The following is a 27,824-nucleotide window of genomic DNA, read 5'->3' on the forward strand; positions in this document are numbered from 1 at the left end:
AGCCACTATGAATTTCAGATTCTGACACACAGCTTTAATGGTGTTCATCCGTTTTGGGTCTATGGTGTGGAAAGGGTTAGCTTCTTTACACACTGTTCTAAAAATGTAGCATAATACAGCAGGACAATGAACCTACATGTGCATACATTACATTACATGTTTATCGCTAATACTTTTCATCGGATATGGATGTAATACCTTCAAAGGAAAGCTGGTAGTTGGCACTTTAACCTGACTGTCATATTCTTTATTTATTTGACAGATTATGATATTGGATTTGGTCATTATATAAATGTATTAAACATACGGTTTTAACATCAGAAATGATGATCTTCTTTTGTTTATTGAATTTTTGATCTACCCTGTTCCCGGCACAGGGACTTCAGATGTAATTAAGCTTGTAGCTAACTCTGGTATTGCTAAGAAGCTGTGCAATGCAATGATCTAACAGCACCAATACAAAAAAAGAATGTTAGTTTCTGAAATTTGCTGTGATATGTTGGATTATAAAACTGTTACCTGAAACACTCAGTTGAGCTGCTCCACAGTGAAGAAATGTTTTGTCACAGAGGGTGAGGGGGTGTTGTACTGAAGTTTTCTCTAACAAGTGCTTGTTCGTGTGGGTGGAACCAAAATAGGTCTTTCAGATCTACACTTGGAGTCTCCGAAATCTGCTTCAGTGTCACTGAAAGAATTAGAATTCTGAATGCGCACATTTCCTCAGACCCCTGGGTCATCTTGTTTGCAATTTATTTTAACAGATTGATCCCATTTCTACAGAACTGTTCTTTCTTCTGGCAGTCTTTTTTGCATTTTACTATTTTTATTCTGCAGTTCCATCTTACACATTTGCTCTTGGTGAGATCTCTTACAGCATATTGTTGTCCTTTCTGCAGATGTCTGCTGCCGTTGTTAAACATGAATGTAAAAGTGTAGATGGTTAAAATGCAACAGGAAGTCTGATTTTAGCCTCTCTGTGCAGGTGCCCTATGTCAAGGTGGCTCCAGAGGACATTCTGAAGGTTCAGTTCCCTCGCTTCACCACTCTGGACATGAGGCCGACCAACACGGACATCAGCCTGGCTGTGGCCGGCCTTCTCACCTTCTTTAACAGCACCACCTCCTGCCTCATCTGTGCACAGGCTGACTGTGAGTACAGCGTCCACACCTTCACAACAAAACACACCATCACACATGACCGGGAGAATCTGCCAACAAAGTTCAAACATTTTGTCTAATGTCTGCAACCCTTTAACACATGTAAGCAGACATACGTTTTTCGCACTCATGTCGGCTGTGTTCTAACAACAGCTGTGTTGCTTATCAACATCTCACCCTGTGTCACGCTCCCCTCTGAAGCAGCTGCTGCACTGCTCCGCTAAAACTGCCTCACATCAACATCCCTGGCTTCTGCTTCCAAAATAAATCACATTTATTGCGGGGTTCTTCCTCATTTGCAATGTCATAATGATCCGTAAATTAAATGATATAGCTTGTTACATGTTGTCATGTTTATTCTGTCTTATACTTTCCATCTTAATGTCATGTTTGCAAGTCTGTGTACACCTAAGAAACACACTGCTGAAACTCCTCTTTAGATAGACTAAAAAGAACCAGGGTTGTGTTTGAAGTTGTATCTACAGTGCGAGTGATCTGATCGCCTCCCTGTCAAAGGCGCTCATTAGATTCTAAAGATACTAAACTGAATGACCTTCAAAAAAGCTTGAAGATCTCCTTGAGGGAAGTTATTCTCGTAAATAGAGAGGAAGATTAAACCATAGCCCATTCTCACCCTCTTGTAGTCCAGCAAGCAGTAATTACAACTCCCTAGACAAAGGCACCATGACCCTGAGTGGCACCCGCTAACCTTTTCCCTAATCAGCACAATGCTTTGAAGAAAGGAAATAGACTTGAGACATCAACCATGTCTCAGACTGCCTGGAGATGGCAATGAGCTACTATGAACCGCCCACCTCCCACCTATCTCTATTCTCAGTTATTCTGCCTTTCAGCTGCCTCTTTGACTGTTTCCTTTTATTCATAACCTTTAGGGCAAAATCTGTCACTCAAAATGACATGAATCAAACCGAAATGTTTGTATTTACGGTCAGTTAAAGTAGATTCATGCTGTTATTTTTGTACGAAGAAACTCGTAAATAAATAATTTAATGCACTAAAAGGAAATATATATATATAATTGTAGTTTAAACCGACCTTACTACACGACTCATTTCACTGCAAGGGTAAAATATATCTTTACTTGTTTTCCCTTCTAGGTGTTTCTGTACCTGTCAGTCATTTTTCCAATTCAGGGCAAAGATTCTGTTTCTGTGACACGAATTCCACCGAGAGTTGATTAATACAGCTCCGGCGAGAAAAGTGATAACAAGCTAACCTTTTAGGCATCCTTTGACTTTAATATTAGATAGTTTGGGGAAATGAAACTCATTTTAACATTACTCTTTTTGTTCCCTCTGGGTGGATGTGCAGGTTGGCGGGGAGGTTCTTATTCTGTGTCCCTGGTCTTTGAGAGTACTGGAAAGGAAATTAAATGAAATAAAAAGAAATGCAATGAGGGTAGATCAGAGGCAGATAAAATACTATAAGGGGAGTCTAACATGAGAGAGGGGTGGGAGAGGAGGGGACAAGAGAGGATGCTATTTGGCAGATGTGGCAGGGGTGAAATGTAGTTGTTTGGGGTGAGGAAAGGGAGGAGGCAACCACACTAGAATTATACATTAACGAGAGGGAGACAGTCCAGGAAATGACGCGGCTGTATTGATTGCACTCTCTCATGTGACCCTCGTTCATTCAATAGAAAAGGCATCACATGGAAGCGTGTGTGTGTGTGTGTGTGTGTGTGTGTGTGTGTGTGTGTGTGTGTGTGTGTGTGTGTGTGTGTGTGTGTGTGTGTGTGTGTGTGTGTGTGTGTGTGTGTGTGTGTGTGTGTGTGTGTGTGTGTGTGTGTGTGTGTGTGTGTGTGTGTGTGTGTAGGTCTGTGTTCAGCCATAGCAACAGCTGAAACCCATTACACTTCTCTCTCTGTCAGTTGGTCGGTTGAAAGCCTGTCGGTGGCTCGTCCACATGTGCCGGCCTCATTAATCACCATAGGTAGTGACGGCTTAATAGAGCGTGGCCAATACATGAATATTTCCCAGCCATGGCTGAGGAGGCAGGAGCGGAGGTGGAGCTGTGCCCAAAGGCACAGTGCACACCAGGACGGACATTAATAAAGCTAACCTCCACTATCGATAGCAGTGTGTGCCGCAGCCGCATTACTGTACATCTGGCTCCGAAAACCCTCCATGTGGTTGAATTTGTTGACCTACTTGGGGGGCCCACATGTTGTGTGGTTGAGGCCTTTGGTTAATGAAAAGAGACACGTGTTAAAGTGCACACACTGGACTCTGCATGCACACACGTACACTGTGCAAATCACACACATTCCCATGCATGCTGTTTCTGCTCTCACTCACACTGCGCTACAGCAGACTACTTTCATTAGTGAGGTGATTGGTGCAGCTGTCAGTAAGCTCAAAGAGAATATCCCTTAAACTCTGAAATGTTGACTGGAACTGCAGTGCAGGTACACAGGATTTATAAGTTCAACAAAACAGTAGGCCACACATGCTTGAAGAGCATTATTTTTCTCCTTCGATAGGCACAGTTTGAGAGCAAGGTTTGCCTTTTCAACTCACTGCATCGCTCCACTGCAGCAAAGTAAGAGACAAAACATACTTGGTATCATGGTTTCACTTTAAACTTTTAGTTTTGTATTTAATCATAGATTGTGACGTCTAATAATTTGCAATTTTCTATTGCTCATGCTGACCTACTGTGTCTCCTTTCTAACTTGTAATCAGTGTTGATCAGGTGGAAGAGACATCTCAATGACTTGTGATCAGCACTGTGTTATTGGTGTTAGGATGACGAGAACATAGTAATTGCAGAGGATGGTCTTAATACTACATAATTACTTTTATAATTGTAATTATGTTGTGGCCACTAATGATCATGATGTGAAAGGCATTGTTGTAGGTAATCAAAGTGATAGTGGTGATGGTGCGAGAAGCAGCAGCACTTTGGAGTTTTAAAAAGCTTCTCGTTGAATAGATGAAGGGCAGTTGGCTTACATGCTGATTTTTTTGAATAAAAGTTGTTGACCCATAAAAACTACATTTTAGATTTGTAGAGAGTGGGCAGGGTTTGTGTATATAATTGCAAACATGTTGTATTTCTTTAGAGTAAATTGCAGCAACTTTTTTCTTGATTTTATTAGAAAAGGGATTGAGGCTGATTCCTCACCAGCATAAATGAAATGTGAACATTTCAATCAAAAGACACATCAAGAGGCATCTCCTGTAAATGATATACGGTTTTCTATATGATGTATTGTGACTATAACCAGTTTCTACAGAAAATCAGCAAAGGAAAATACTAGGTAGAGTATGTTTCCATTCACTACGGTTATTTGGGTATTAGGAATTGGGCTCGTCAAGGTAAACAGCTGGTGGAGCTAATTGCCCAGTCAGGAGCCATTAAACCCTTGGAGAAGGACAAGGCACAACAACAAATTAAAGGAGAGCCAGTCAAAACTAAAACACTGAAAACATTGTCTCCTCTTCTAGCCTTTTAAGTGACATACTTGTTCCACAAAGTTTCATTGCACTGAGAATTTTGCTTTTATAAAAACAACAACCTGTAAAATATGTATGAATTTTCTTTTGATGTGGGTTTTTCATGGATTTTTTAAACTGCCCTTAAAAACAGGTTTATGAAAACCACTTTATGTCATACTCGGTTTATATCCAGCATGGAGCTTTCATCCTTACCTGTCCATTTAAGGCAACAATAAAAAGACAGACAAAGTAGTGTCCCTGGTGGAACACTCTACATGGGGCAACAAAACATGTTGAACTCTGCTATCTTTGCCTCTTGCCATTTTCTCTATATATTACTACACGGTAATATCACCCTCAAGCTGAAATAGCTACAACAAAAGCTTTTGCAAGGATAAGGTATTTGCACTGCACAAATAATGTATATGAATTCTGTTTGCAGAGAAATCAGGAATTATGAGTAACTGCACATCAGCCCCATCACCGTGTGACAGGTGGATTATTGCCGTTATTGATGGTTGTACTTCTATGGTTATTTGAGTTAATAGGAAGGGGAATAAGCTCTGGAATTTGTTTAATGTTTTAACCATAGACTGTATATATAAATATAATTATATATATATATATATAGGTTTTGATCTTGCAGACAACATAAAAACAAGGTATTACTCTGTTGAAGGCTAAATGATAAGTCATCATAATGTAATGTAATCAAAGATTGTGGGACTATATTTATTGCTTCTTCAAGACGGAAGATTTCACTATACTGTACATTATTCAAATACACCATCAAGGAATGCATATTCAGCTGCTTTAATGTATTCTGTTAATGTTTTTTATACTGCTTGTTCCTCTGTATGTCTGCGGCTCTGTGTGCTTGTTTTGGGTCACTTTGTGTCTCTGCAAAAGCACTGTCTGTTGTGCGTGTGCATGCATGTGTGTGGTGTGTATGTGAAAGGTACGGTACATTAGTGCTGGTTTCCTGACTTGAATGTCAGCTCTCACCTTTATTGTTGTGCCTCAGTGAGAATTCGAGCCATGTGTCTTCCTTGCCAACAAGTTGTGTGTTAACAAACACACATCTTTAATCTATATAAATACCTTGACAGGATTCTCTTTGACATAATGCATTCTCTAGATTCAACTTACACTGGATTACACAAAACTAGGTACCAAATCAAAACTCTGACTCTGAACTTAAGGTTATGATCCTTGAAGATTCACTTAACGCCAGGTCTGACTGGGGTGGACAAAACTGTCCTTGGATGCATCTGCAAGGACCCCTAGTAGCGCTATGAATCTGTTTTTTTGTATTTGTTTAGTTATCTACATCCCTGCCCGTGGATTCACACTTTTCCACTGATCTTGAGATGGCAGTTACAGTATGTCCAAGAAACACATTAATGAGGCAGCAATGTCAGGAAATACTGCAAGACCTGTTAATATGAAGGTAAACAATACAGGATGTAAAGTAGAAAGTGTAGAAAGAACTGGATTGAATTCAAAAATAATTTAGGAAATAGATTCAACCTGTTTCTAAGCCTCAAGGATACAGACAATGCGATTAGGTGCGTAACTCTGAACGTAAACATAACTTAACTTGAGAAGCAGTAAGATCATGTTATTTCCCTGCAAGGTGAAACTTAAGAAAATCTATTTTTTTCGTTCAGCTTCACATCTTCCCTTTAGATCCTTTGCAGCCAGAGCTAAAATGAGCCTTTTCTGTGTGTCCCTTTATTTAAGCAAGAATTTGTGTATGTGCCAAGTTTGGCAAGTTATATTTAGTAGAAGCTCTAAAGTCTAGTGTCTAATGAACAAGAAACAGCAAGAAGCTAGAGAGAGCGGCTGCAGGAGGCAGGCAAGGAGGGCGATTTAACAGAAGCTATTTCAAGCTCATCAAAGTTATACTACAGAGGAAGCCGATCTGACAGGTCGGAGACACAGCCAGGCGAGCAAGGAGCAGCCACGAGTGATGTCTCATGAGTGCACACACACAGGTAGCCAGCTACAGGAAGACAAACACACCCGATGATACACTGCCGTACCGACCAGATGAAAGACAGACAGTAACCGAGACACAATTATAGAAGCCATTAGACATGATTCTGGTGTCTGGGGCAGTGCTGTAGCGTGTGTTAATGTGCTGTGAAAAAGCTTAAAAAAGCCAGCTTGATAACTTTAAATTGTTGGACCACAATTGGTTCCTATGTGACGGATGATCTACTCTGCTGTCACCATGGCAAACATCACTGTTAAAAGATGTTGACGCCTAAGTCTAGAGTGTTGTTTTGTTATTTCTTTATAATGGACATTTTAGGTCGAAGCGAAGGTAATGCAAGTCTAGAGTGAAATGCAAGTCCTTCTGTGTAGCGATACGTCCTTCTCATATGACTCTACTTGCCAATATCTAGAAATGTTATTCAAGTGTGATTAGGTCATGGGAGGCCAATTCAACCATCACAATTTAACCTTCACACATACATGCCATGGCTTATTATATTTCTCTCAGCGACTCATTATTCAGGTTGTATTTTTCTCACACTGACACACCTGACATGTTAGTCTCCTATGTGAATAAATTAGTCCAATAACCTCTCAGAGTCTGCTTATACATGTATGCCGAGTGACTTTTAAAATACAGCTGGGAACACTTTGATTAAGTCGGCAATGCTTTAATTAGGGCAAATACCACTTACCCTCCTCAGAGTCGAGCGGTCTCGTACCATGGGATCGAGTACAAGAGAAGTTGATGAAAACGTCCCTTTGTGTTGATGGCTCCACAATAATTGTAATTAAAAGAAATCAGTGCATGTGTTCTGCATTGTAAATGTATTTATGGATTCATTGCTGTGAAATGTGGTGGAAAACCAACAATTAATTTCTAGTTAGATACATTGTATGCATAGTAAGTGCATACTGCTTTAACAATACCAACCATGTACCGGTACTTTAAATGCACTTGACTTTCCTTAACTTTGTGTCTGTTCTATCTAATATGAAAAAAGCTATATTATACCTGAGTTCATATCCTTGGGAGAGTCTTCACTTTATTTCAAGTAACCCTCTTATGTGTTTTTTCTGCGTGTGTCTTACCGGCAGGCTTATTGAACCTGGAGCAGCTCCTCAGGCAGTTCCTCATCTCCAAGGAGACTTTGTCAGTGCGCATGCTTGATGACAGCAATGACCCGACCCCACTCCTGAAGGAGATACGAGATGACAAGACTGCCACTATTATAGTCGATGCCAACGCCACCATGTCACACATCATTTTGGAACGGGTTAGTATGGTTCACATGATGGCTGTGTAATTTGTGCACTGATAACTTGTCTATGTCTATAGTCTTGGCTTTATACAGATCCACATTTATTTAACTTTCAGATACCTCAAAAAGGAAAAGTAGCTGAAAACGCCTGTGGCAAAAAGGTTTCAGGGCTAAAAATAATTGAATATGGGGAGAGTGATTTCTTAAACTGTAAGAAGAAGTTGGTTTAGTTTTCATCTTTAAAAGTTTGTATTCCCCAAATAAATAGTGTGCAGTACTTATAAATTAAATACTTTTTGCCTGCAGTAATCCATTGGCTCTCTTTAATAAGAAGACGGATTACATGGATTTATGGCAGTAGACATTTAAAAGACATAGTTACTGAAGATCTCGGCTCCAAAATAAAAGCCAGAGGAATTGAGTCAAACAAACCTTTCACATCGAATTATGGTATTAAATCAATTTGTATCCCAATGAATTACCTTCGAAAAGTGAAAATTCTACACAGTTAAGTGGAATGATGTGAATAAGGACAGAATCAAAAAGAGGCACTTTTCTCTACTTTCTAAAATGGTGCTCTTATTCATTATCTATCTACCGCTGTACTTTCTCAAAAATATAAAAAGTTTTTAAGTTTACCGCCTGAGAGAAAAAACTTGAAATCTTTAGTGAAGACTATTTTTGTGCGTAGCCTAACAATTCGACCTGTATGAGGTAATTGCACATACATATCATTAGCGTCACAGTACATTATCAAAACCTCCAACAGCCTGACGTCCACACAAGATGAAGCTCCTCCTGATTGGTGACTTGTGTTTGTAAAGAGCCTTAATGGCATCAATAACGGTGCTTGGGCCAGCCGAGGAAGCTAGAGTGTTTGGCAACAGGATATGGCCTCTCTGTGATTAATACGCACCTCCATTATTTCTAGAAGACGATGGATAGATGGCTAAAGTGGAGGTGACAGTAACTGCAGACAAAGGGGGGATGTTTCTCTCGCTTCTCCTTCTCAGTTATAAACTTACTCTCACAGTAGACCTTAGTCTCCATCTCTCACCTCGATCAAGCTCATTCAGGCCGCCATCAGTGGTCATCCAAGTCACCATGGCAACCCTGGGCCACAGAGCAGCGGGAGCCCACAGTGGGATGTCTTTCTTTCTTTCTTTCTCTCTTCCTCTGTTCCCATTCTCCGTCTGTCTGTGTCTTCATTATCAACATGGAGTGGTTCTCGTTCTCGCTCTTTGCCCGTGAGAAGACTATTTCACTGTGTTTCCTCACACCTCACTCTTCGTGTGGTCTTGTGCACCCCACCCCTGTGTTTCTCACTCTTTTGTCTCCTATTTGTGTCACGCTGCCTGTCACAACAATCCTGCAGCAGGGTGGTAGAAAGTTGGCAGTGCTGGCTCTCGTTGAGTGCCTAGTTGCCAACTATATCAGATATATATGGCGTATATACTGTACCCTTCTCAGATGGTGATAAGAGTACTGAGCTGCTCTAGAGGGACAGAATCGCCCTTTGTCATGCAAGACATTTCCCATTATTTGCCTGTTTACATCTTGCATCTTACAGTTTCTCACTCTCTGTGGATTTTGCATTCTGAGGGGTTTAGGTCAGCAGTGTTAGCATTCTGAATGTAATCTTGTTTATTCAGCCCTCCACTGCTGTGCACAGCTTTACAAAGCCAGAGTAGGACTGATAGTGAGGCCAGTATACCGGGGCAGTGCAAACTGCCTGCACTCTGACCAAAAGCTGCAGTAGAACAACGAGGAGATCACAAAGTGGGATGAAAAAAGGAAAATAAACTTATTTTAAATGCAGTGAAAGGAAACCAAAAGGATATTTTTCATCAGCTGCTTGTTTTGGTTGTCTTCTGATGTAGGCAGCAGGAAAATGCGATTTATGTTTCAATGTCATTTTTTCTTTGGACAGGTAATAAAGACATTAATCGCCCAAGTTACAGAAGCTGGGTGTTAGAAATATTACTTCCTGCATAAAGTACTGTTAAACATAATTATGTATCACCTCTGCCATTACCAAGCTTAACTGGCTCTGTGTAACCCTGCAGGGCAGATGCTAAAAACACTAAATCTGAAGAATAAAAATGTAATTAAATAGTAACCAGTAATTTTAGCGTGCTAAATATGCTCAAAGGAGAAAGCTTTAAAAAGTCAACATGAGAGGTCCTACAGAGTTTAATAGTGACATCTGTGTTTGGATGTTTTTGCCATATAAGATGTGTTTTTCTTCTCTTTGTGTTTTATTATTTATTCTCCCACCAAACACTTAAGCTGAATATTCAACAGCTGAGTGATTCACACATCGTATGGCATTCAAACACCAACACAGAGGTTACATTTGTGCAGATAACAACCTTGGAATAATGTTAGTCTTTCAACTATTTATTATGGAAATATGGAAATTTCAGTGCAGCGAGTTGTAGAAAAGACACTCTCTGTGAAGCGACGCAGAAGGGACATGAGGATTAATACATGCTCACAAAGGATTCAACCCAGGGTTGAATAATATAAAGTAAAAAAAAATGTGTACAAAGAGGACATTCTTTAAAAAGGCTTTTATATATATATCTCCTTGACATTTATGGATTTGAATCATAATGTGCATCACATCATGATTAAACAGAAGCCTATAGCTCGATTATTTTTTCTCTTTTGCTAATGACTTTAATGAAATGAAACTATGAAAAGTTCACCCTGTCCTTCACAACTGCTCCTCACTGTGACTTTGATTTAATCTAATTGTAAGACGGAGTGTCGAGCAGCATACTAATGCACTTCGGAAATTAATTGCTCCATTGAGAGCCGTCGTCAGATAAGAATGTGCCTTGTCTTATCTAGATGTGGATTTGATCTGTCTGCTGCAGAGTGGAGCTTGAGTTACACTGAATCACTGACCTCTCAACTTCTCTCCCCGCCCCTTTATTCTAGACTCCCTCTGCTGCTCTTTTGTTCTCCCGCTGCCTGCTCCGTTTCTCTGACCTCCACCATTTTGTTGAAACTACAATCGTCGTATTCCTGTTTTCTGCCTTTTGTATCTTCTATCTCTTACGTTTGCCTTTTATCTCTTACCTCCTGTCCCTCTTGTCTTTTGTTCTGCAGGCATCCGAGCTGGGGATGCTGTCAGTCTACTACACTTACATCTTCACCTCTCTGGTAAGGAAACGGGGGATAGTGTTGGTGTCTGGAGGCAATATAGATTTCACACCTGCAGGAGCACATCAGTAGTCCAATGCTGTGCTCCTGTAGTGTATTCAAATAGTGCACTTTAATTGGTGCTCCTGACTTGAATGATTGATTGAATAGATAGAGTTAGGCAGGCAGGAGCTAAGACAGAGGAATTATAGCTTAGCTTATGATTTTCTCCCTCACTGCTTGTGATTTCCAATTAGAGACGTACTGAGTGTGGTGGCGGTAATGGCTCCAGTCACTGATCATTTGCCCCTCGTCGGTTGAAGTGCACTCCTGGCCCCAAAAAATACATAATAATGATTATTGTGATTGCTACTTGTATTATTGTTGTTGTTGTTGTTGCTGCTGCAGTTATTAATCTAATAGTGATTGTGGAAAGCCGGCCAAGCCCCCATGGAATGAGCGATGAGGTCATCGTCCTTAGTCAACATTCATTTCTGTCTAAGAGTTGAGGAAGAGCTCCAAGCCTCATTCATCTTCACCTTTCTTCTTCTCCGTCTTTTCTTTTTTCCCGTTTTAGAATCTATCTACTGCTGATTTAGCTTGTACTGTAAACGTTTCTTTATTTCGTTTTAATTACTTGGCTACTTAGCATAGTTTTTTGCTAAAGTTAGCCTTGGACCCTTGTAATGTCGGTTCACATTTAGGGGCAATTCTATGTAGTTGTATAGTGCCCATAAACTATTTCCTACTGATATAATCACATTGCATTACATAATGTTCAGAGCACAGCTGCTTTAATCTGCTTGTTAACTGTGGTTAGTCAAAACCAATGTAGCTTGGTAAGCGATGCTTCATAGAGGATGTTGCACATTGCCTACACTGGCAAAGCAGTCAAAAGAGAGAGAGAGGCAGCTAAATGTTAACTCTGCAAAGTTGCTTTCAAAGCATTGGCAGGCCAACAGCGGAATCACTTTGAGTGAAACAGATAAATGTTGTTTTTTTCAAGTTGTAAGTATTTTTGAGGACAAAGATGTTTTCTGTGACCGGAAAGCAAGTTTGTGTTTTTCAGGCAAGGGCAACATGTTCCCTTAATTAATTGCGGGTACTATCTGACAGAAATTTGCTGCTAAAAAGTATATCAACTACAACTTTTAGTTTGGCTGCATTTAGAATCAAAAGGTTTGTAGCTTGCTATTCTCTGAGGGGATGCCGCAACTTTCCAAAGGCATTGCATGGCAGCTAATAGTATATTTTATTATACATATAATATATATTTTATCATTTTCAATAGTGTTTTACATTTTTTCTTTATAATCTACTGGGCCTTCATCAGAGTGCAGAGTGGTGACAGAGCCGTTTGAAATGAGTCACTGCTGCTAAAAACGTCCATGCTGGAAATGAAAGGGATTGACCCCAAACTTGAGAGTTATGGTGTTAAGGAACATAGATGCTAAGGGATCAGTGGGAGTTATTGTAAGATCGTAAAGATAGGAGCCTGGAGAAAATGTTATGCAATAGTAAACTTAGTAGATAGTGGCTCCCTAATGGAAATTAATGAGGTTCGCAACACTTTGCTCTAATAGCACTGTAGAGATGATTCATATCAAGCTGATTTATGGCTCATTAAGAGTGGGCTGCTGCCATGTTTTCTTCTGCAGCCCTTAACATAGTCACTTCTCCTATTTTATCTTTCCTCCCTTTCTTTAACCTGCTTGTCTTTGTTCTTCCGTTTATATAACTGAATATGGTCCATCATTCTTCTGGCCTGACGTCTGAGGGAGGCTGCAGCATAACACACACACTCATTGTAGACACTAGATGATGACACACATCCCCCTTTCTACTATTGCCACCATTTTCTTAAAACGCTGTAATTGGTCATTGACGGCATCGTTTATAGCTTCAGCTCACATCCTTGTAATGGTCTGAAGTGCTCGTAACAGTCCCCCCCCCCCCGGCAGCCGGAAACATAATGCAGAAGTTGTGAGTAGAAAAATAAATGTGCGCTGTTTTCTCTTTAGTTTTCAATACATGATTCATCCTATTTATTCAGTTTTTAAATGGCGCTGCTGCATCGTGCCTACCACACATACACAACTGCTTAAAAACTCAGTTACAAAAGAAGGTAGGATAGGGAGTTTATTTTGTATGTTTTATCGCTGTTCAGTTCATTATTTTTCATTTCACAAACTCACTGTGATAGTACATCCCCTTAAAAGGCAATAATACAACGAATGCTTGGGTCACTTTTTCCTCCTCTTATTAAAGAACAGTTTAAGGGACATTTTTATGAGACTGTCCTGTCCAGATTAGTTTGAAGACCTTAAAACAACCTGGAACATTCGGTGCCAAGCAGGACGTAATGTGCCATGTAGAGTGACAATGGGTTCCTGATTTCACACAGGGGAAATGTGTAGCGAGCTAGATAACTAAGCCAACACGTTATATCTTGCAAAAAGACTGCGGCCAAACAGGTGGAAAATCTGCAGTACAGAAACGGCCAACACGTTATTATTAAACTGCATTTTATTCTTATAAACTTAAGTTAACGATAAGTATATTGAAAAATGAATAGCAAAGACGGAGCTTAGATTGATGCCCAATTATTTTTATTTTCAAGAGAAAAGGTTGAAAGGGTTGAGGACTAACCATTAACGCATCCAGAAATGCCTTCGGTTCTGTGGTAAAATACTACACGATTGTTGTGATCTTGGGAATGAGGCTTTTTTATTTAACATGTAACCTCAGATCATAATGAAGTATGAAATCATCCATTGACCTTGAAGTAACACTTGTAAAAACTAACGTTCAAAAGTTTGAATATGCCGCCAGCACTACTCAACACCTTTAAATGGTCTTTCATGCTTTTAGGATGAAGTATTCTCATGTAATACTCTGCAGAAATCAACTATATGGAAGTCATTTATTATTATCATTGTTTTTAGTGAAAAACATTTCAAATATAAAAATACAGTACTGTGTCTGAATTATATGTTTTTGTATCCATAAATATGAGAATGAATAAAAACATCAAACAGATGATTTCAAACGTAGCTAGCTGGCTGGAGACGCTTAGGTTTACAGCTTTCTTAAAGCAACTGCTTTCGGATTGAAAGAAAAGCTGATTGAGAAAACTCCAACAGCCAACAAGAAAAAAGTTCCTTTTTGAAAGCTTATTTTTTAAGTCTACATTTTTTATTTAGGACTTCTGTAACTTCATTCAAATTAAAGATGTATTTTCATTGAAGTTATATTTAAAGAAATTGTTACACCTTTCTTGAACCACCAGATGAACGATAAAGGTCACTGATCATGCAATGTTATTGGTGTTTCATCCCAGATATTTTCAGTATCTCAGGGAACAAATTACATTTCTGGAGTCTATTTAAAGTTCACGCTTGTCACTCACTCCCTCACCCTTTCCCCTGAAAAAGTTTTTACACCATGTACCTTGTGGTTTTAACTTCTTACTAACAAGTCTTTAGTAAACAGGGATTACTTATACACTTCATAGGATACATGCTGTGGGGCAATTCTACATCTCTTTAAATAAATATGAGACATTTATTTATTTATATCTATGAGAAGAATGCAGAGGGCAGCTAAAGGCACATGTTTTCTCAGTCCTGCAATATAACAAGCTTCTATTAAACCTAGACGGCAGTAATGAGAGTTTGTGTTAACTGTACGATGTTTGTACTTTGACATAAGTTGGACATTATTAGGCTTCATAAAGTTTTCTTCATGGATAAATACACTAAAGTGTTCTTCAAGTAACAGTCATCCTCAGGAAATCACACAAGGCTATCTATCCTTTTTCTAAAGCATCTTAGTGTTCCACTATACGTACATTTCAAGGACTCTGCCGTTTTTATAATTTCTATGCTATAATACTTTATATATAGACAGTGTGAAAAGAGAGTGGGACGGATACAAAGCAGATGCGCAGACCTTTACTCTCCACTGCTGTCGCTCAGAAAATCCTTTCAGAGATGTATTTGAAAGTGCTAAAAGGTGTAATGCTCATCATGTCCTCCATGTTGTGAGCTTTCATAAATGTGAATTATACTGTCAATAATTTAGAATAGTGTTTGAGAGGAGTTGCCTCTCTTTAACTAGATACAGAATTGGTTCCAAAACGACCATAAATCACTATCACTATGTTTTTTGTCCTAAGAAATGCAGATATATATTTAAGTATGCCTGTGTCGACAGAGGGTTCACCCCTTTCGTGACCCCTTATCAGCACCTAATTAAACACAGACAGTTTGAGGTTCAGATTAGACTTACTGACCATTTAAATCAGCGTGTCTTGAATAGGAACATTCATTGTGCACTCTGATCAAAGGAGCATTGAATGCATCTCAATTGGTGTCAAGAGTGTTCAGTCTGGCTGTGGTTATAATTACATGATGGAACAAGTGAGAGTTAACCTGAAGGTTTGCAGTTTCGGGAAAAGCAGATACTATTTAACGGCTGATTTTGGGTTCAGCTTCTACTTTGCATGATAATCCTGAGAAATATTACGTATTGTCTTCTGGAAGAACAAACAAGAAAAACGAAAGTTACAGAGGTTAGGTCGGCAATACCTATGCCGAAATGGTAACAGCTTACACAATGCTCAAATACATACCATAAAAATCTCAGATCTGTTTCTTCTGTCCTCCATCTTTCTCTGAATCTTACACAGCTGTTAGCCATTGAAGGGAAGAAATACAATTTTCAAATAGTCTAAATAAAGAAGCGCAAGACTTCACAAAAGATTAGAAACACTCATCAAGGGAAAGCATGCCGGAGTCCTTTTTTATTAACTAACATTCACAACAGTTTTTGTTTACCCCAAAGGCTCTTCAAAGCCGTTTAAAAGATCAAACAAACATATTATTATATTTCATATACATGAAAATTAAATATAGTGTATACTTTCAAAGATTTTCAGAAAGATTTTAAGCAGTAACTGTTGATGATAAATTATGCCTCCTTACTAAAAGTGATGATATATACATGGACGTTTTAAAAGGGGCAAGATGAACTATGCATGTATTAATATTAGATAACATACTGGAGATTCAACAAGGGAAATCATGTCGGAGTCCTGTTTTATTAACTAACACATTGACAACCGTTTCTGTTTACCCCCAAGGCTCTTCAAAGCCGTTTAAAAGATCAGACAAACATATTATTATATTTAATATACATGAAAATTAAATATAGTGTATACTTTCGAAGATTTTCAGAAAGATTTTAAGCGGTAACTGTTGATGATAAATTATGCCTCCTTATTAAAAGTGATGATATATACATGGACGTTTTAAAAGGGGCAAGATGAACTATGCATGTATTATTATTAGATAACATATTGGAGATTCAACTATGAAAAAAGGCACTTCCGCTCAAATTATTGCTTTTGTTACACAATTACAATTTACAATCTAAATATGTTGCGATGAAATTCCACAATTACCTCCCGTTTTGTACGTCTTATGAATGTTAATTCAACGTATACATTCCATTCTTTCTGCATCTCCTCCCTTCTCTTCCTTGTCTCTTCCTATTTTCTCCAACCATTCCTTTCTTCTGTCTCCCTCGTCTGCTGACACTTCATTTATCTCTGGTCCTGACATCCCTGACTAACGATCTGCCAGACTGCTCCCCTGCCTAATCTGTTTCCCCTGACTCATCTCAGGACGCTCATCAGCGTTCTCGCGCAGCTACTCGTCTACAGTCAGGGTTTTTGTCATGCCCACTTAAGGTTCCGACTGCTTTCAGTCTTCATTCCGGTTGTTTGTTTATCCTGTTATATATTGATGGTATTAATCTAGAGTGAGAAGTTGGGGGAAGAAAGAGAGATGCTCCTTTTCCCCTAGCAAAAGTATAAAACTGCATTTCTAGGGATGCTGGCACAGCTACACAATTCAGTTCTCTCTCTCTTATGCTTTACCTATTTATACATTGTGTGTGCTTGCATTTGTTATTCATGTATGGCAGCAGCCCTTTTATTACTTTGGTATCTATGGAGAAGATGGATGTTTGAGAATAGCAATTTATTGACCGTCATTAGAGCTAATGATCTTCAGTGGACGCTGCCTGGGGCGAAGAGAGATTATATTCTGTTTGCCTGTCCCTTCATTAAAAGACCGTATGATTCAGACCGTTTTGGCTCGTAACAGTCTCTAAAACCTGCTTGAGGTTCCTCGCCACATTATTTCTTTATAGTCTGATTTCCAAGGCACTGGCACTAATGTAATTCCTGATTTAAAAGCAAGTATTCCCTTTAGTTGATGGTGCTGATCAGAACTAGACACGCGGGTGATGGGGAGGAAAAGAAGCACATGGGGCATAACTCAGATTGTATCAAACATTGTTTCTTTTATTCACTGTGATAAAGCTCCTAGCGCATTTCTATTTTCCTCTCCTCCAATTAAGTCCACTTAATACCAGCCGTTAAAATCCTGGGCTTTAATTGCAAGATCTAACAGACATGTTGGCCCTTGGGTTACGGTGAACAGAGAGATTAAAACAAAAACATGCTTCCAGAACGAGCAAAGAAACTGAACAGCTCCACGGGGCTTTAACAGCTTCTTTCTGTAAGGTAGCCAGCCGCATGCAGCTTCCTCAGCTTTTACGTAATGTTACACTCACATGAGAGTCACACACATTTGCTCCTTTGATAGATACACACACACAAACAATCAAAACAAACAGCACACACACACGGGAGTCACACACACACGTTAGCACTCAGTCCCTGCTCCGCGGCTTCCATCTAAGTGATTTGTATCCCGCGATCCAAGCTACTCGGTAGGATTGAATACATCTCACCAAGTTGGCAGTGACTCATCATATGTGGATGGGATGCCTGATGTCATTTGAAGGTTAGGTGAGCACGGGGTCGGGCTAAGCAGCGCCTGGCAGGGCACACTATCTCTTTGTGATGTCATTTTGAGTTTTGATGAAAGCATCTCTGTTTCTCACTTTCTCACAAACACACACAAACGCGCATCCAATCAAAACAGTCAAAAACCCGCTTCGACACATGGTGCCGGCTGACATATTATCCCTCTCTGCAAAGCGGGGGCCATCAGTTCAACCTCCACCCCACCCCTCCGTCTGTTTGTTTTGTTCTTCATGTTCCATTTCCCCTCCACACACCCGTGATCCCTCTTGTCGCTGCACTCATTGTCATGCATCCGTGCCTGAAGAGCTGCCAGCACTTCCTGACTGTCACACATACATACACACGCATTGGAATGATAAGACTTAAATGAATAAACTTGTGAGAAGTACATGCTCACCCGTACTTCACCTCCATCGCCCCTCCCGCTCATACATACTCATATATACAGTTGTAACATTGTGTCCTTCTTCCCTACCTGTCTGTCTGCTTAACCTTATATAAGTTGTGTTTTTGTTTGTCTTCTGCTGTCATAAGCCAGAGAAAGTAATAGGAAAACAGGCTGCACTCTATGTTCCAATACTGTACAGGTTACCATGCACACAAAACCCCCTCATTGAGAATATTTCCTTTTCTTGGTTCATATTATTCAGAGCTGATTAGCAGGTTTGTATAAATGGCTGATGAGGAGAATAAGGTTTTGTTTCTGAAGCATGGCTGATGCTGTTATTCTCTAGTTAATCCCTTTTCCTTTCCTAGAGACTGGCGTGCTCCCCTCCATTTGTTTTTGGCCAGTTGGGGCTCTGGGCTCGACATGCTCCCTGCTTCTAATTATTCCTCCCAACACTGTCAAATTTAAAATGCGTCATAATTAAATGTGCCACTGAAGAACCGATTAAATGGAGGACTGCCTCCCCGACCTGCACAAAACTAGTTTTCAAATGTTTTCTGTCTTTTATTCAAAGAAAACTGATACACATTTTGAGGTGGTGACTTTACCCTCTGTCTTCAGTGAATAATAAATAGATAGTAGTTGCTTTGTGCCCTCGTCCTTGTACTGTAATGTCTTACAAGACTCCCCTTTACTGCCACCTCCTCTCTTACTGCTAAAACCTGCTTCTTTCTCTCACTCAGTTTTTTTTGTTGATACAAATATTATCTAGATACAAAATTATATTTCACAAGTTCATTGTTCTGGTAAAGTTTCTTGACACAAATCTGTGAAAGTGAATGAATGTTCTCTTTAAAAATCAACCTTGGCCTCCATCTCTGTTTTGCACTGTGGAACAGAACATTTATAAATCCCCAAAAAAGTCTTGTCTGTCAAACTGCTTTAGAAAGCATCCACTGTGACTGTGAAAATGATTGGGATTTAATTAATTCCCCTCCACGGCTTATGTTTAGTTCATATTTCCCTGTTTAGACACAGAGTTTGAGAATCAATCAACTGAGTAATAGAAAAGGTAATAGGCTACGTGGACAGTGACAACAGAGAGCTGCATCCAGCCAGAATATAAAGTACGTCATTATTATCTCACAACAATTGTATATTGCCACATAATGTCAGCTTGTCACTCATTTGTAATGCAAATAAACCAAATTCCATTTTTAACAATGATACTTATTGTGGTGGTGAAGAGAGCAGTTTGAATACTTTTTTAAAAATCTGTAAGCAGAGCCATCCAAGGCCAAATTGAGCTAGAGCGAATTAAAGGTAATTTTGGCTCTGCTGCTGAACCTGTGCTCCACCTAGCAAGAGTGGTAATCCATTTACATCAGATGTCTAAATTGATGACTCACTGGGGAGCCAAGCTATCAAAGCAGCAGGTAATTAACTAAGACCAACCTGTGATCTCACTGTTCTGACTTGCATGCATTCTGTAATTCTGAATTGTTGCACATACTGTACATACAACATACTCATCTTAAAATGCAATGTTCATGCAATTTTTCTTATCAGCATCCTATGGTCCCAAGAATTGCATCTGCTGTCAGTTATTTGATGTGGTTATCAGTATTGATGCAATGGGAAAGAGCTTAAAATCAATTGTAATGGGACGATATGCATACTTCTGTGATGCTGTGTAAAATGCTCCATTGACAATTCCAATCACTTCATTATGCTCCATTATCAGATTGCACTGATGATTAATAATCGGAGTCTTATTCATCTTTTAATTAATTATGTATTGCCTGATATTGAAGACAATCCGCCTCATTCACACATCATCTCTCTATTGAGGGCTGGCAACTACTGAACGTGAAAAGGTTATGTTAGGGTTTGTTGTTATCAAGCATTATTGCTGGTTTAGTAGAAAAACAGTTCCACAGACATGAGCTTCAGTCACCTTTTCATCCATGATTAAACACATTGTCTGATATTCCTAGTCAGAAAAATAGAGAAGTCTCGACAAATCTAGTGTATGTTCCCTGCATTTCCACTTTAATTGAATTAATGTAAATATGTTAAAAGTGGTTACATTAGTTCTTTAAAAAGGTTGTGCAGAATACAAGTAATAAAAGGGAAATGTCTCTTTCACACAGAGAAGAAAGAGTGACAAATGCATTGGCTTCCATGTCAGTGTTATTGAAGGGCATTCATAAATAATCAGTATTATTAATAGTAGTAATAGTCTGCATTTCCACTTTAATTTAATTAAAGGTGGGGTAGGTAATTTTGGAAAAACCAGCTCGAGTGCGCTAGAATTTGAAAATACACAGCCGGAAAAAATCTGCCACTTCCTTACAGAGCCCCTCCTCCAACACACACGAACGCGCACATGACCAATGAGGTCACGAGATAAGTTTGTGCACGAGATGGAAGGCTGACAGGCAGGTAGGCCATCCAGTTATTTTAGCCGGGTCGACTAAAATGATTGGTCGTGCTTTTTGCAGTACTACGGCTTCCACAGATGACATTTTTTGTATTAGTATTTTTTGTCAAAGCGCTTAAGATATTCATCGCTATCGGGATGTTAAGAGCATTCCATGGAATATAACAAAAAGTGTATTTCGAGCCGGTTTCTCAAACTTACCTACCCCACCTTTAATATAAATATGTTATAAGTGGTTACATTAGTTCTTTAAAAAGGTTGTGCAGAATACTAGTAATACAAGGGAAATGTCTCTTTCACACAGAGAAGGAAGAGTGACATATGCATTGGCTTCCATGTCAGTGTTATTGAAGGGCATTCATAATAATCTATGTCCAATTTTTAGGGTTAACAGGTTCAGTCATGCTGTATCTTCATACTCAAAAAAATCATTAGTCGGGATTCATGAAGAGAACTTAAAAGCATTGTGATTTTTAATCAGCTCTGACATTTATGGAAAATAAATCCAGCCAAAGAAGGAAAATGCATTTGAATGTTGAGCAGCTCCATTAGGTCAGTGGATTCTGTGTAAGAGACTACCAACGACCTGGCATATTTAATATATGAGACAGGCCTCCTGGCCCTATAACCCAAACATAACTTTCGAATGATATTAAAAACCCACTCAAAGGTTTGTTTACCATAAAATTACAAGACCTAGAGATTTCCAGTCTCTGCAAATGGAGGTAAACAATTTAGTGCAGTGTTCCTCCTCTCAGACTCAGGCCTTGGTATTGTGTGTGGTGTTCTGGCGTATTGATTACTCTGTGTCAGCCCTATTACTGCAAGCTCTGCCTCTGAGCCCCATGTCTGGACGACTCAGTGTTGACAATTGTATTACAGCCTATTATCTTCCAAATCCCAGGGCTTGAGTCACAGCTTACTGTTGGGTCTTCTTTGGAAAGTCAAAATTGCTTGCTGGCTTCATACTTTACTTCCTTTCTTTGCTCTATAACGTTCTTCCTGGCATCATCCCACACTGCATGTCCACCTGGCTACTACTTACATTCCTTTACGACCTTCCTGCCATTTCCTAATTTCTTAACTGCTTACTTACTTTTTCTCACATCTTTAATCTTCCTGTTTCTATTACTGCCCTTTTCTTCCCCTACTCCTTATTCATTGAAATTGAACCTGCCATGTACTGTATAATAAACTGGACACTTGCCAACACAAAGTCCAACACAAGAATCACTTTGCTTTTAACGCCACTTCATGTGAAATTGATCAAAAACCTTTCATGCCTGCTTTTTAGTGCTTCTATTCAGTGGAAATGTCTCCCTAATGCGCTACTAAAATACCAGCATCCTTGTGGCTTGCACGCACTCAGCTTCAATGCTGATGCAAAACGTACCGTATGCAGTAATGAGCTTGTTACTTTCCAATTTACCAAAAATAAAGTCACTATTTTGGATACTGTGCCCTTCTTTTGACGGTGTTAATTAGTTTTCATTGGTGAATCAGCACCAGAAATCACAAGTGGCTATTTGTCAGGATCCCCACTTATGGTGTCAAGCCTCCTTAACTAACTATACAAGTGTGAATATTTCAAGTGTGTGTGTTCATGTGCTTTTGTGTTTTTACATCTTAGGCATCTAACAGACTGAGAGTCATTAGTGATGTTTGAAGCAGACATCATGTCTATCTCTGTGTGGTTCTAATCAGCCTGATGGAGGTTTTCGTTTGATGAGGCACATACAGTACATGTTGGAATAAATCCAGGCAGGATGATCAATATGAAATCAAGTTGAGCTGATAGTGTCCACAGTTTCTGTTTGTCCGGTCATACTGGCAGATAAGGTCTGTTATAAAGTCATTATAGTTTAATGAGTTCATTAAGAATATTAAGACACTGACCTCAATTACCTTTGCATTATGTTAATGAAGATGCACCTATAGGTAACACTTCTAATGTTCTCTCATTAACGTCCTGGGCTGCAGATGATTTGGGAAGCTTTCTGCATTGTTATCACAATATGAATGTGATATCCTAAACCAGATGCCTTTAATTTCAGTGTTTGAGTTGCTAATGCCAGTGCAAACTGTATGCTCAACAGCTTTCAGTCCCATCATAATTCTGATCCAATTAAATTGGGTACAAATTTGGACAGATAACAAATAACTTTTAAAGGGCAACACTCACACATTCCTTTCAAAGCTACATTTGGGCAAATTAAGATAAAGAGGAAGGCTCACTGACACAATAAACCAAGCACTTAACGTTTCTTGCCACTTAGGACAGCTACAAAAGATTACAAAGATGTTCTCTATTAAAAATTACTAGGAAGAAATCCGATGCAAAATGCTTATTATAAATGTTATCTGAAAGAGGCAGCAACATCTCCATCTTTCTGGCAATTCTGATCACCTTTGCTAGTCCACATAGATTAAATAAGGTTTGAGTTGATTGGATTGGAGGCAAATGTGTGATATAAAATAATAACAAACAAGACTCTGAGAGTACAGACCTATTTCAAGGCCATAGGGGCATGCATGTGGGCCAGTGTATGTTTTGGTCATTGGATTTTCTTTTCACAAATGGAAATTCAAAAACAAAAAACTACTGGATATTTGATTTTCGTTTTTAAATTGAAAACCAAAATTGAAATACAAGGCGTTTTTCTTTATCATGGTCAAAAAGGGATTTACTAAACTTAAAAAACTGGATGATTTTCATTTTCTACTTCTCAAAACAAAAAATAAAATCACTCGAAAACACAAACAAAAAAACTACCGTTTTTCATATTCTGCTACCGAAAGTTACCTTACAAAATAAGAGCGCAGACGAAACTCACGAAAGTGATTTCAAAACAAAAGAACTCGTAGTCAGTAGCGTGGGGTGGGGAAAAAATTAGGGGAAGCCAATAATACGTCCTTTCTTTTGGGGTGGGAGGGGGTGTGGTGGTCAATGTAATAACGTAACCAGATGAGTGATTACAGCGTCCGGTATCATTTTACACCCATTTGTATCATACAGATGCAGGACTTACACGCGCCTGTTATCTGACCGACAGGTCCGCACGCACTCTCCAGCCCAAACTCTAATAAGCATTCATTCACAAACTAAATCAGGAGACCTTTAACGTTTTACGTCCGGTTCGCTCCTTTGTTCCTCGCTGTACACAGCTCCAGTTTGGGCATTGGCCTGTCATCAGATTGTATTTGTTGTTGCTGCTGCAGCGGAAGTTTAGTACAATTATTTTTTGATTAAATACTCCAAATCTCCACCCTCCATAATTGCAATTGCTTCAGTTGCTTGCTACTTTCTGACGGCGGTGAGAGTGGTGCAGTGACGCTATCTATCTTCTATCGATTAGATTTATGATTCGAAAAATATAAAAGTAGGGTAGACACGTGGATATTATCCGACTGAACAAAACATGCATTGTATTGTACTATCTTTGATGAATGATAAAAAGACAATGTTTCCATTAGTTTGTTGTGGCGGTCCAGCATAACACAACAGGAAAGAATGAAACAGAGAGGAATCAATAAAACACAAACACAGACATAGCTGATTAGTAATTATTATTTGGTTGTTGCAACAAACAAACAAACAAACAATAATGGGAAGTACATCACCTGCTGCCACAGCAACCAATTGCGGAAATGCCCCCCCCCCCCCCACAGTAGCAACAATCATACAGCATATATAGCCACTGCAATGAACACACACACATTTTCCCTAAGCATGTTTAACGCACACACATTTTATCATGCAGCCTACCACACAAATGTCACAAGCTATACTTGTATATGTTTAAACGTCATCGTTGACATCTTTAGTAGTAGTTAACAAACAAAAAGGTGAACTGTTTTTTATAACCTGAGGCCTTCTCTGAACTTCCTCTAACCTCGGTGTAACCACCCTGCCTGAGTTCCTCACACAGACAGGAAGCTCGACGTATATTTCAGACCTGTAATTCTGATGCTGCTCTGCTGCACATCTCTGACGCAGACCTAGTGTAAAAAACCTGAAAATATATACGTTGAATTTAAAGTCCTGGGGCCTGTACTACGAAGCTGGTTCAACCTAACCTGGATATGTTTGAGTTAGCCAGTTGGCCTAATCCAAAACATACGCGCTCTCGCTAAACGGTCCTACGACGCGGGTTATCAAGTGGATCGCTCAAGCCAGCCGTGTCCGATCTAGTTAGGTGCGTGTTCACATAAAAGGGGTGGTATTTGGAGCATTCGACCAATCACAAACATGGACAAGCGTACTGACAGCGCAGCGCGTCATACTTCCTGAATTAAAAGTCAACTATAATATTAGACAAATATGAGGACGTTAAACTTTAAACATCCATGACTTAAACACTTTATTCATTATCAAAGCCACATAGCTGCACCTGCAAGGTGAATACAGCTGGTAAAAGAAAAAGTGTTTTTATGCGTACCTTAACAGGTTTATGATATCACTGCCCCGTCTAAGACACGAGTCGATCTGACTTTAATTACATTTGACTCGATTGTTTCGTCAACTTAATGTGTTGCTTAAAATAATACTTCTGCATACAGTATGTGACACTGTGAGTGTTGCACGGCCAGATACGGCTCAGCTGACTCAGATAAGGAAATAATGATACATTATGATGTGATATGCCGCGGACTGTACTGTTACTTTGATCCGGTTACTTATGTTGTGGCAGATATTTAAGTAAGCTTTCTTAACGCTAATGTTATAATAGTCAGATTGCTCTGAAGATGGGAGGTGATATTCTATTAATGTTCACGTTCACAGTCAGTTGATTTTTGCCGGCCGTCTTTCCTGCAACGGCAGTTTTTCTGTATTTCCTTTCTCCTGTAATGTGACTTGATCCCTTTAAACTCCGCACACGGAGCTCTGATTGGTCAGCAGGCAGTGCTTTCACTGAGTTGATCTCTTAGCCTGCAACCTAACCTGCAGGTTAGCCGCTCAGCGTAAGTTACCATGGAGATCTAGCCTGCTAAAAAGAGAACCAGCTTCGTAAGACCGGAAAGCCGGAGTTTTCCCAGAAGTTAGCCGGCTAAGCGAAAATCCTGCTTCGTAGTATACCCCCCTGATTGCGTCAGCTTTCTTAAAGCCAAAAGCTACCAGGGATGGAGAAATAATATGCTCCATTTAGCTGAAGCTCTGTACAAACAGGCACCAGTACTTGTGACTGTGTCACGATTCTTGTGTTGTGTCACGTTTTTAGTTTTGTGTGTCTGGTAGTGGGTGTTTTTCTGTTCTCCTTGTCATGTTTTCCTCCCTGTGTGTTGTCTGGTCTTTCTCCCCGTGTTTTCCTGTCTGTCGTTAGTTTCCCTGGTGTCTAAAATGTCCTTATTGTTTTCACCTGTCATCCCTTCTGTGTCTCCTGTGCTCATCAGCGTCAGTCCCGCCCCTGATTGTTCCCACCTGTGTCTTATTGTCATGTGTTTAAATTCTCCTGTCTCCCAGTGTTCAGTGTCAGTTCGTTTTTGTCTCTTGTCATGTTCAGGTCTATGCGTTTTGTCTATTGCCATGGTAAGGTCTTGTCTCTTGCCACAGTCAGGTCTATGCTCTCTTTGTGCTATTGAAAAGTTTTGTTCCTCACCACGTGAGCGATTTTCATTTTGTTCTTATTTTTTTTGTCATCTCAACCTGAGATTCAATAGTGACTTTTTTGTTCATCTTGTCTGCTTTTGGAAAAATAAAGTATCTTACCAATACTTTACCTCTGTCTCCCGGGTCGTGCAATTGGGTCCTACCTCCTAAGTGCCTGAGTTCTTAACAGACTGTTAAGAAAGGATATCAAAAGTCAGAACAGACGTTAGGTTGGTAAAATAAATGTCTTAATTTGCAGTATTTTATTTTAAAAGTGTTCAAAAAGACTGAATCAAATATACTATATCTATATAACATTGGTATTAACTTCAATCAAAGTCAATTTAAATAGCGGGCAAGACTTTCAAAGGGGCAAAAATGCTGCTGACGGACTACTGACTGGAAGTATTGCTGATATGTCTACCTATCCTCTTAAAATTCTCTGTCCAACAATATCAGTCTCATGAAGAACGGTGTTTTAACGCTGATTCAAAATAGCAGAGAAACATGCATTCTTGTTCTCAGGAGGGGACATTGACAGAGGAGTACTCAAAAGGTACACAGTAAGTACTTCGTAGTACTTGTGGGAGTAGTTTCACTACTAGCCTACTGAGTCCAACAGGATCGATCTCACGAAGAACTAATGGCAGAAAAAATTATAACAAACTCGAGAGACGGCTGAGTTGACCGCGTATAGTTTAAATCTCCTAACAATGTTGTCCATTTTAGACATAGGTCTATTATATTTACAGCCCTGAATAAAATTCATTTTCTGGGCTCAATATGTTACTTGGCTGTTTTCGTTGTGAAAACAAATGGGCCGTAGATACACGGATTGACCGTCCTCATATGCGCTCTTGAAAGACAACTTCCGGTAGCAGAATATGAAAAAAAAAAAATGTGTTTCTGTTTCCTAGTGATTTTATTTTTTGTTTTGAGAAGTAGAAAATGAAAATCATCCCGTTCTTTAAGTTTAGTAAATCCCTTTTTGACCATGATAAAGAAAAACGCCTTGTATTTCAATCTTGTTTTTTCAATTTTAAAACGAAAATCAAATATCCAGTCGTTTTTTGGTTTTGAATTACCATTTGTGAAAAGAAAATCCAATGACCAAAACATACACTGACCCATGTGTCACTCAGATGGCATTTTTGGAAGTTTTCTTCTGATTTAGTCATAATATGGAAACATTTAAAACATTTTTTGTATTTTATTGCTCAGAGTAATCCTGTTGACGTCGGTTTCAGAGTTGTTCCGAGTATACATACAGTTTTCTCAGTTATTTTCTAGTTATTCCAAAAACACAGATGCAGCACAAATGTATTAAAAATACTTAAACTTACTTTGTTTACCCACCCTGTGGTTCCAATCTGCTCAAAAATGGAATGGGTTCTTCATTCTCCCCCTAGACCTTGTTTATTGGTTAACTGAGGTTTCGTTTTTTTCATTATTTTAATAAATGACACACAAACAAATC

General features: G+C 39.3%; 1 protein-coding gene across 11 annotated transcripts in view; it reads left to right on the plus strand.

Annotated features, from left to right (window-relative positions):
• Window positions 1-27,824, plus strand: part of grik4 (glutamate receptor, ionotropic, kainate 4) — a 283,245-nt gene that overhangs the window by 199,422 nt on the left and 55,999 nt on the right. For 9 of the 11 annotated variants that reach the window (XM_079675100.1, XM_079675097.1, XM_079675094.1 and 6 more), the window contains 3 exons: window positions 983-1,148; window positions 7,718-7,896; window positions 10,999-11,052. In XM_079675100.1, coding sequence (XP_079531226.1) covers window positions 983-1,148; window positions 7,718-7,896; window positions 10,999-11,052 — 399 coding nt within the window. The remainder of the gene's footprint in view (window positions 1-982; window positions 1,149-7,717; window positions 7,897-10,998; window positions 11,053-27,824) is intronic. The other 2 variants (XM_079675104.1, XM_079675095.1) reach the window with 1 other exon arrangement.

Source organism: Notothenia rossii (assembly GCF_949606895.1).
Source record: "Notothenia rossii genome assembly, chromosome: 4".
NCBI classification, from domain to species: Eukaryota; Metazoa; Chordata; class Actinopteri; order Perciformes; family Nototheniidae; genus Notothenia; species Notothenia rossii.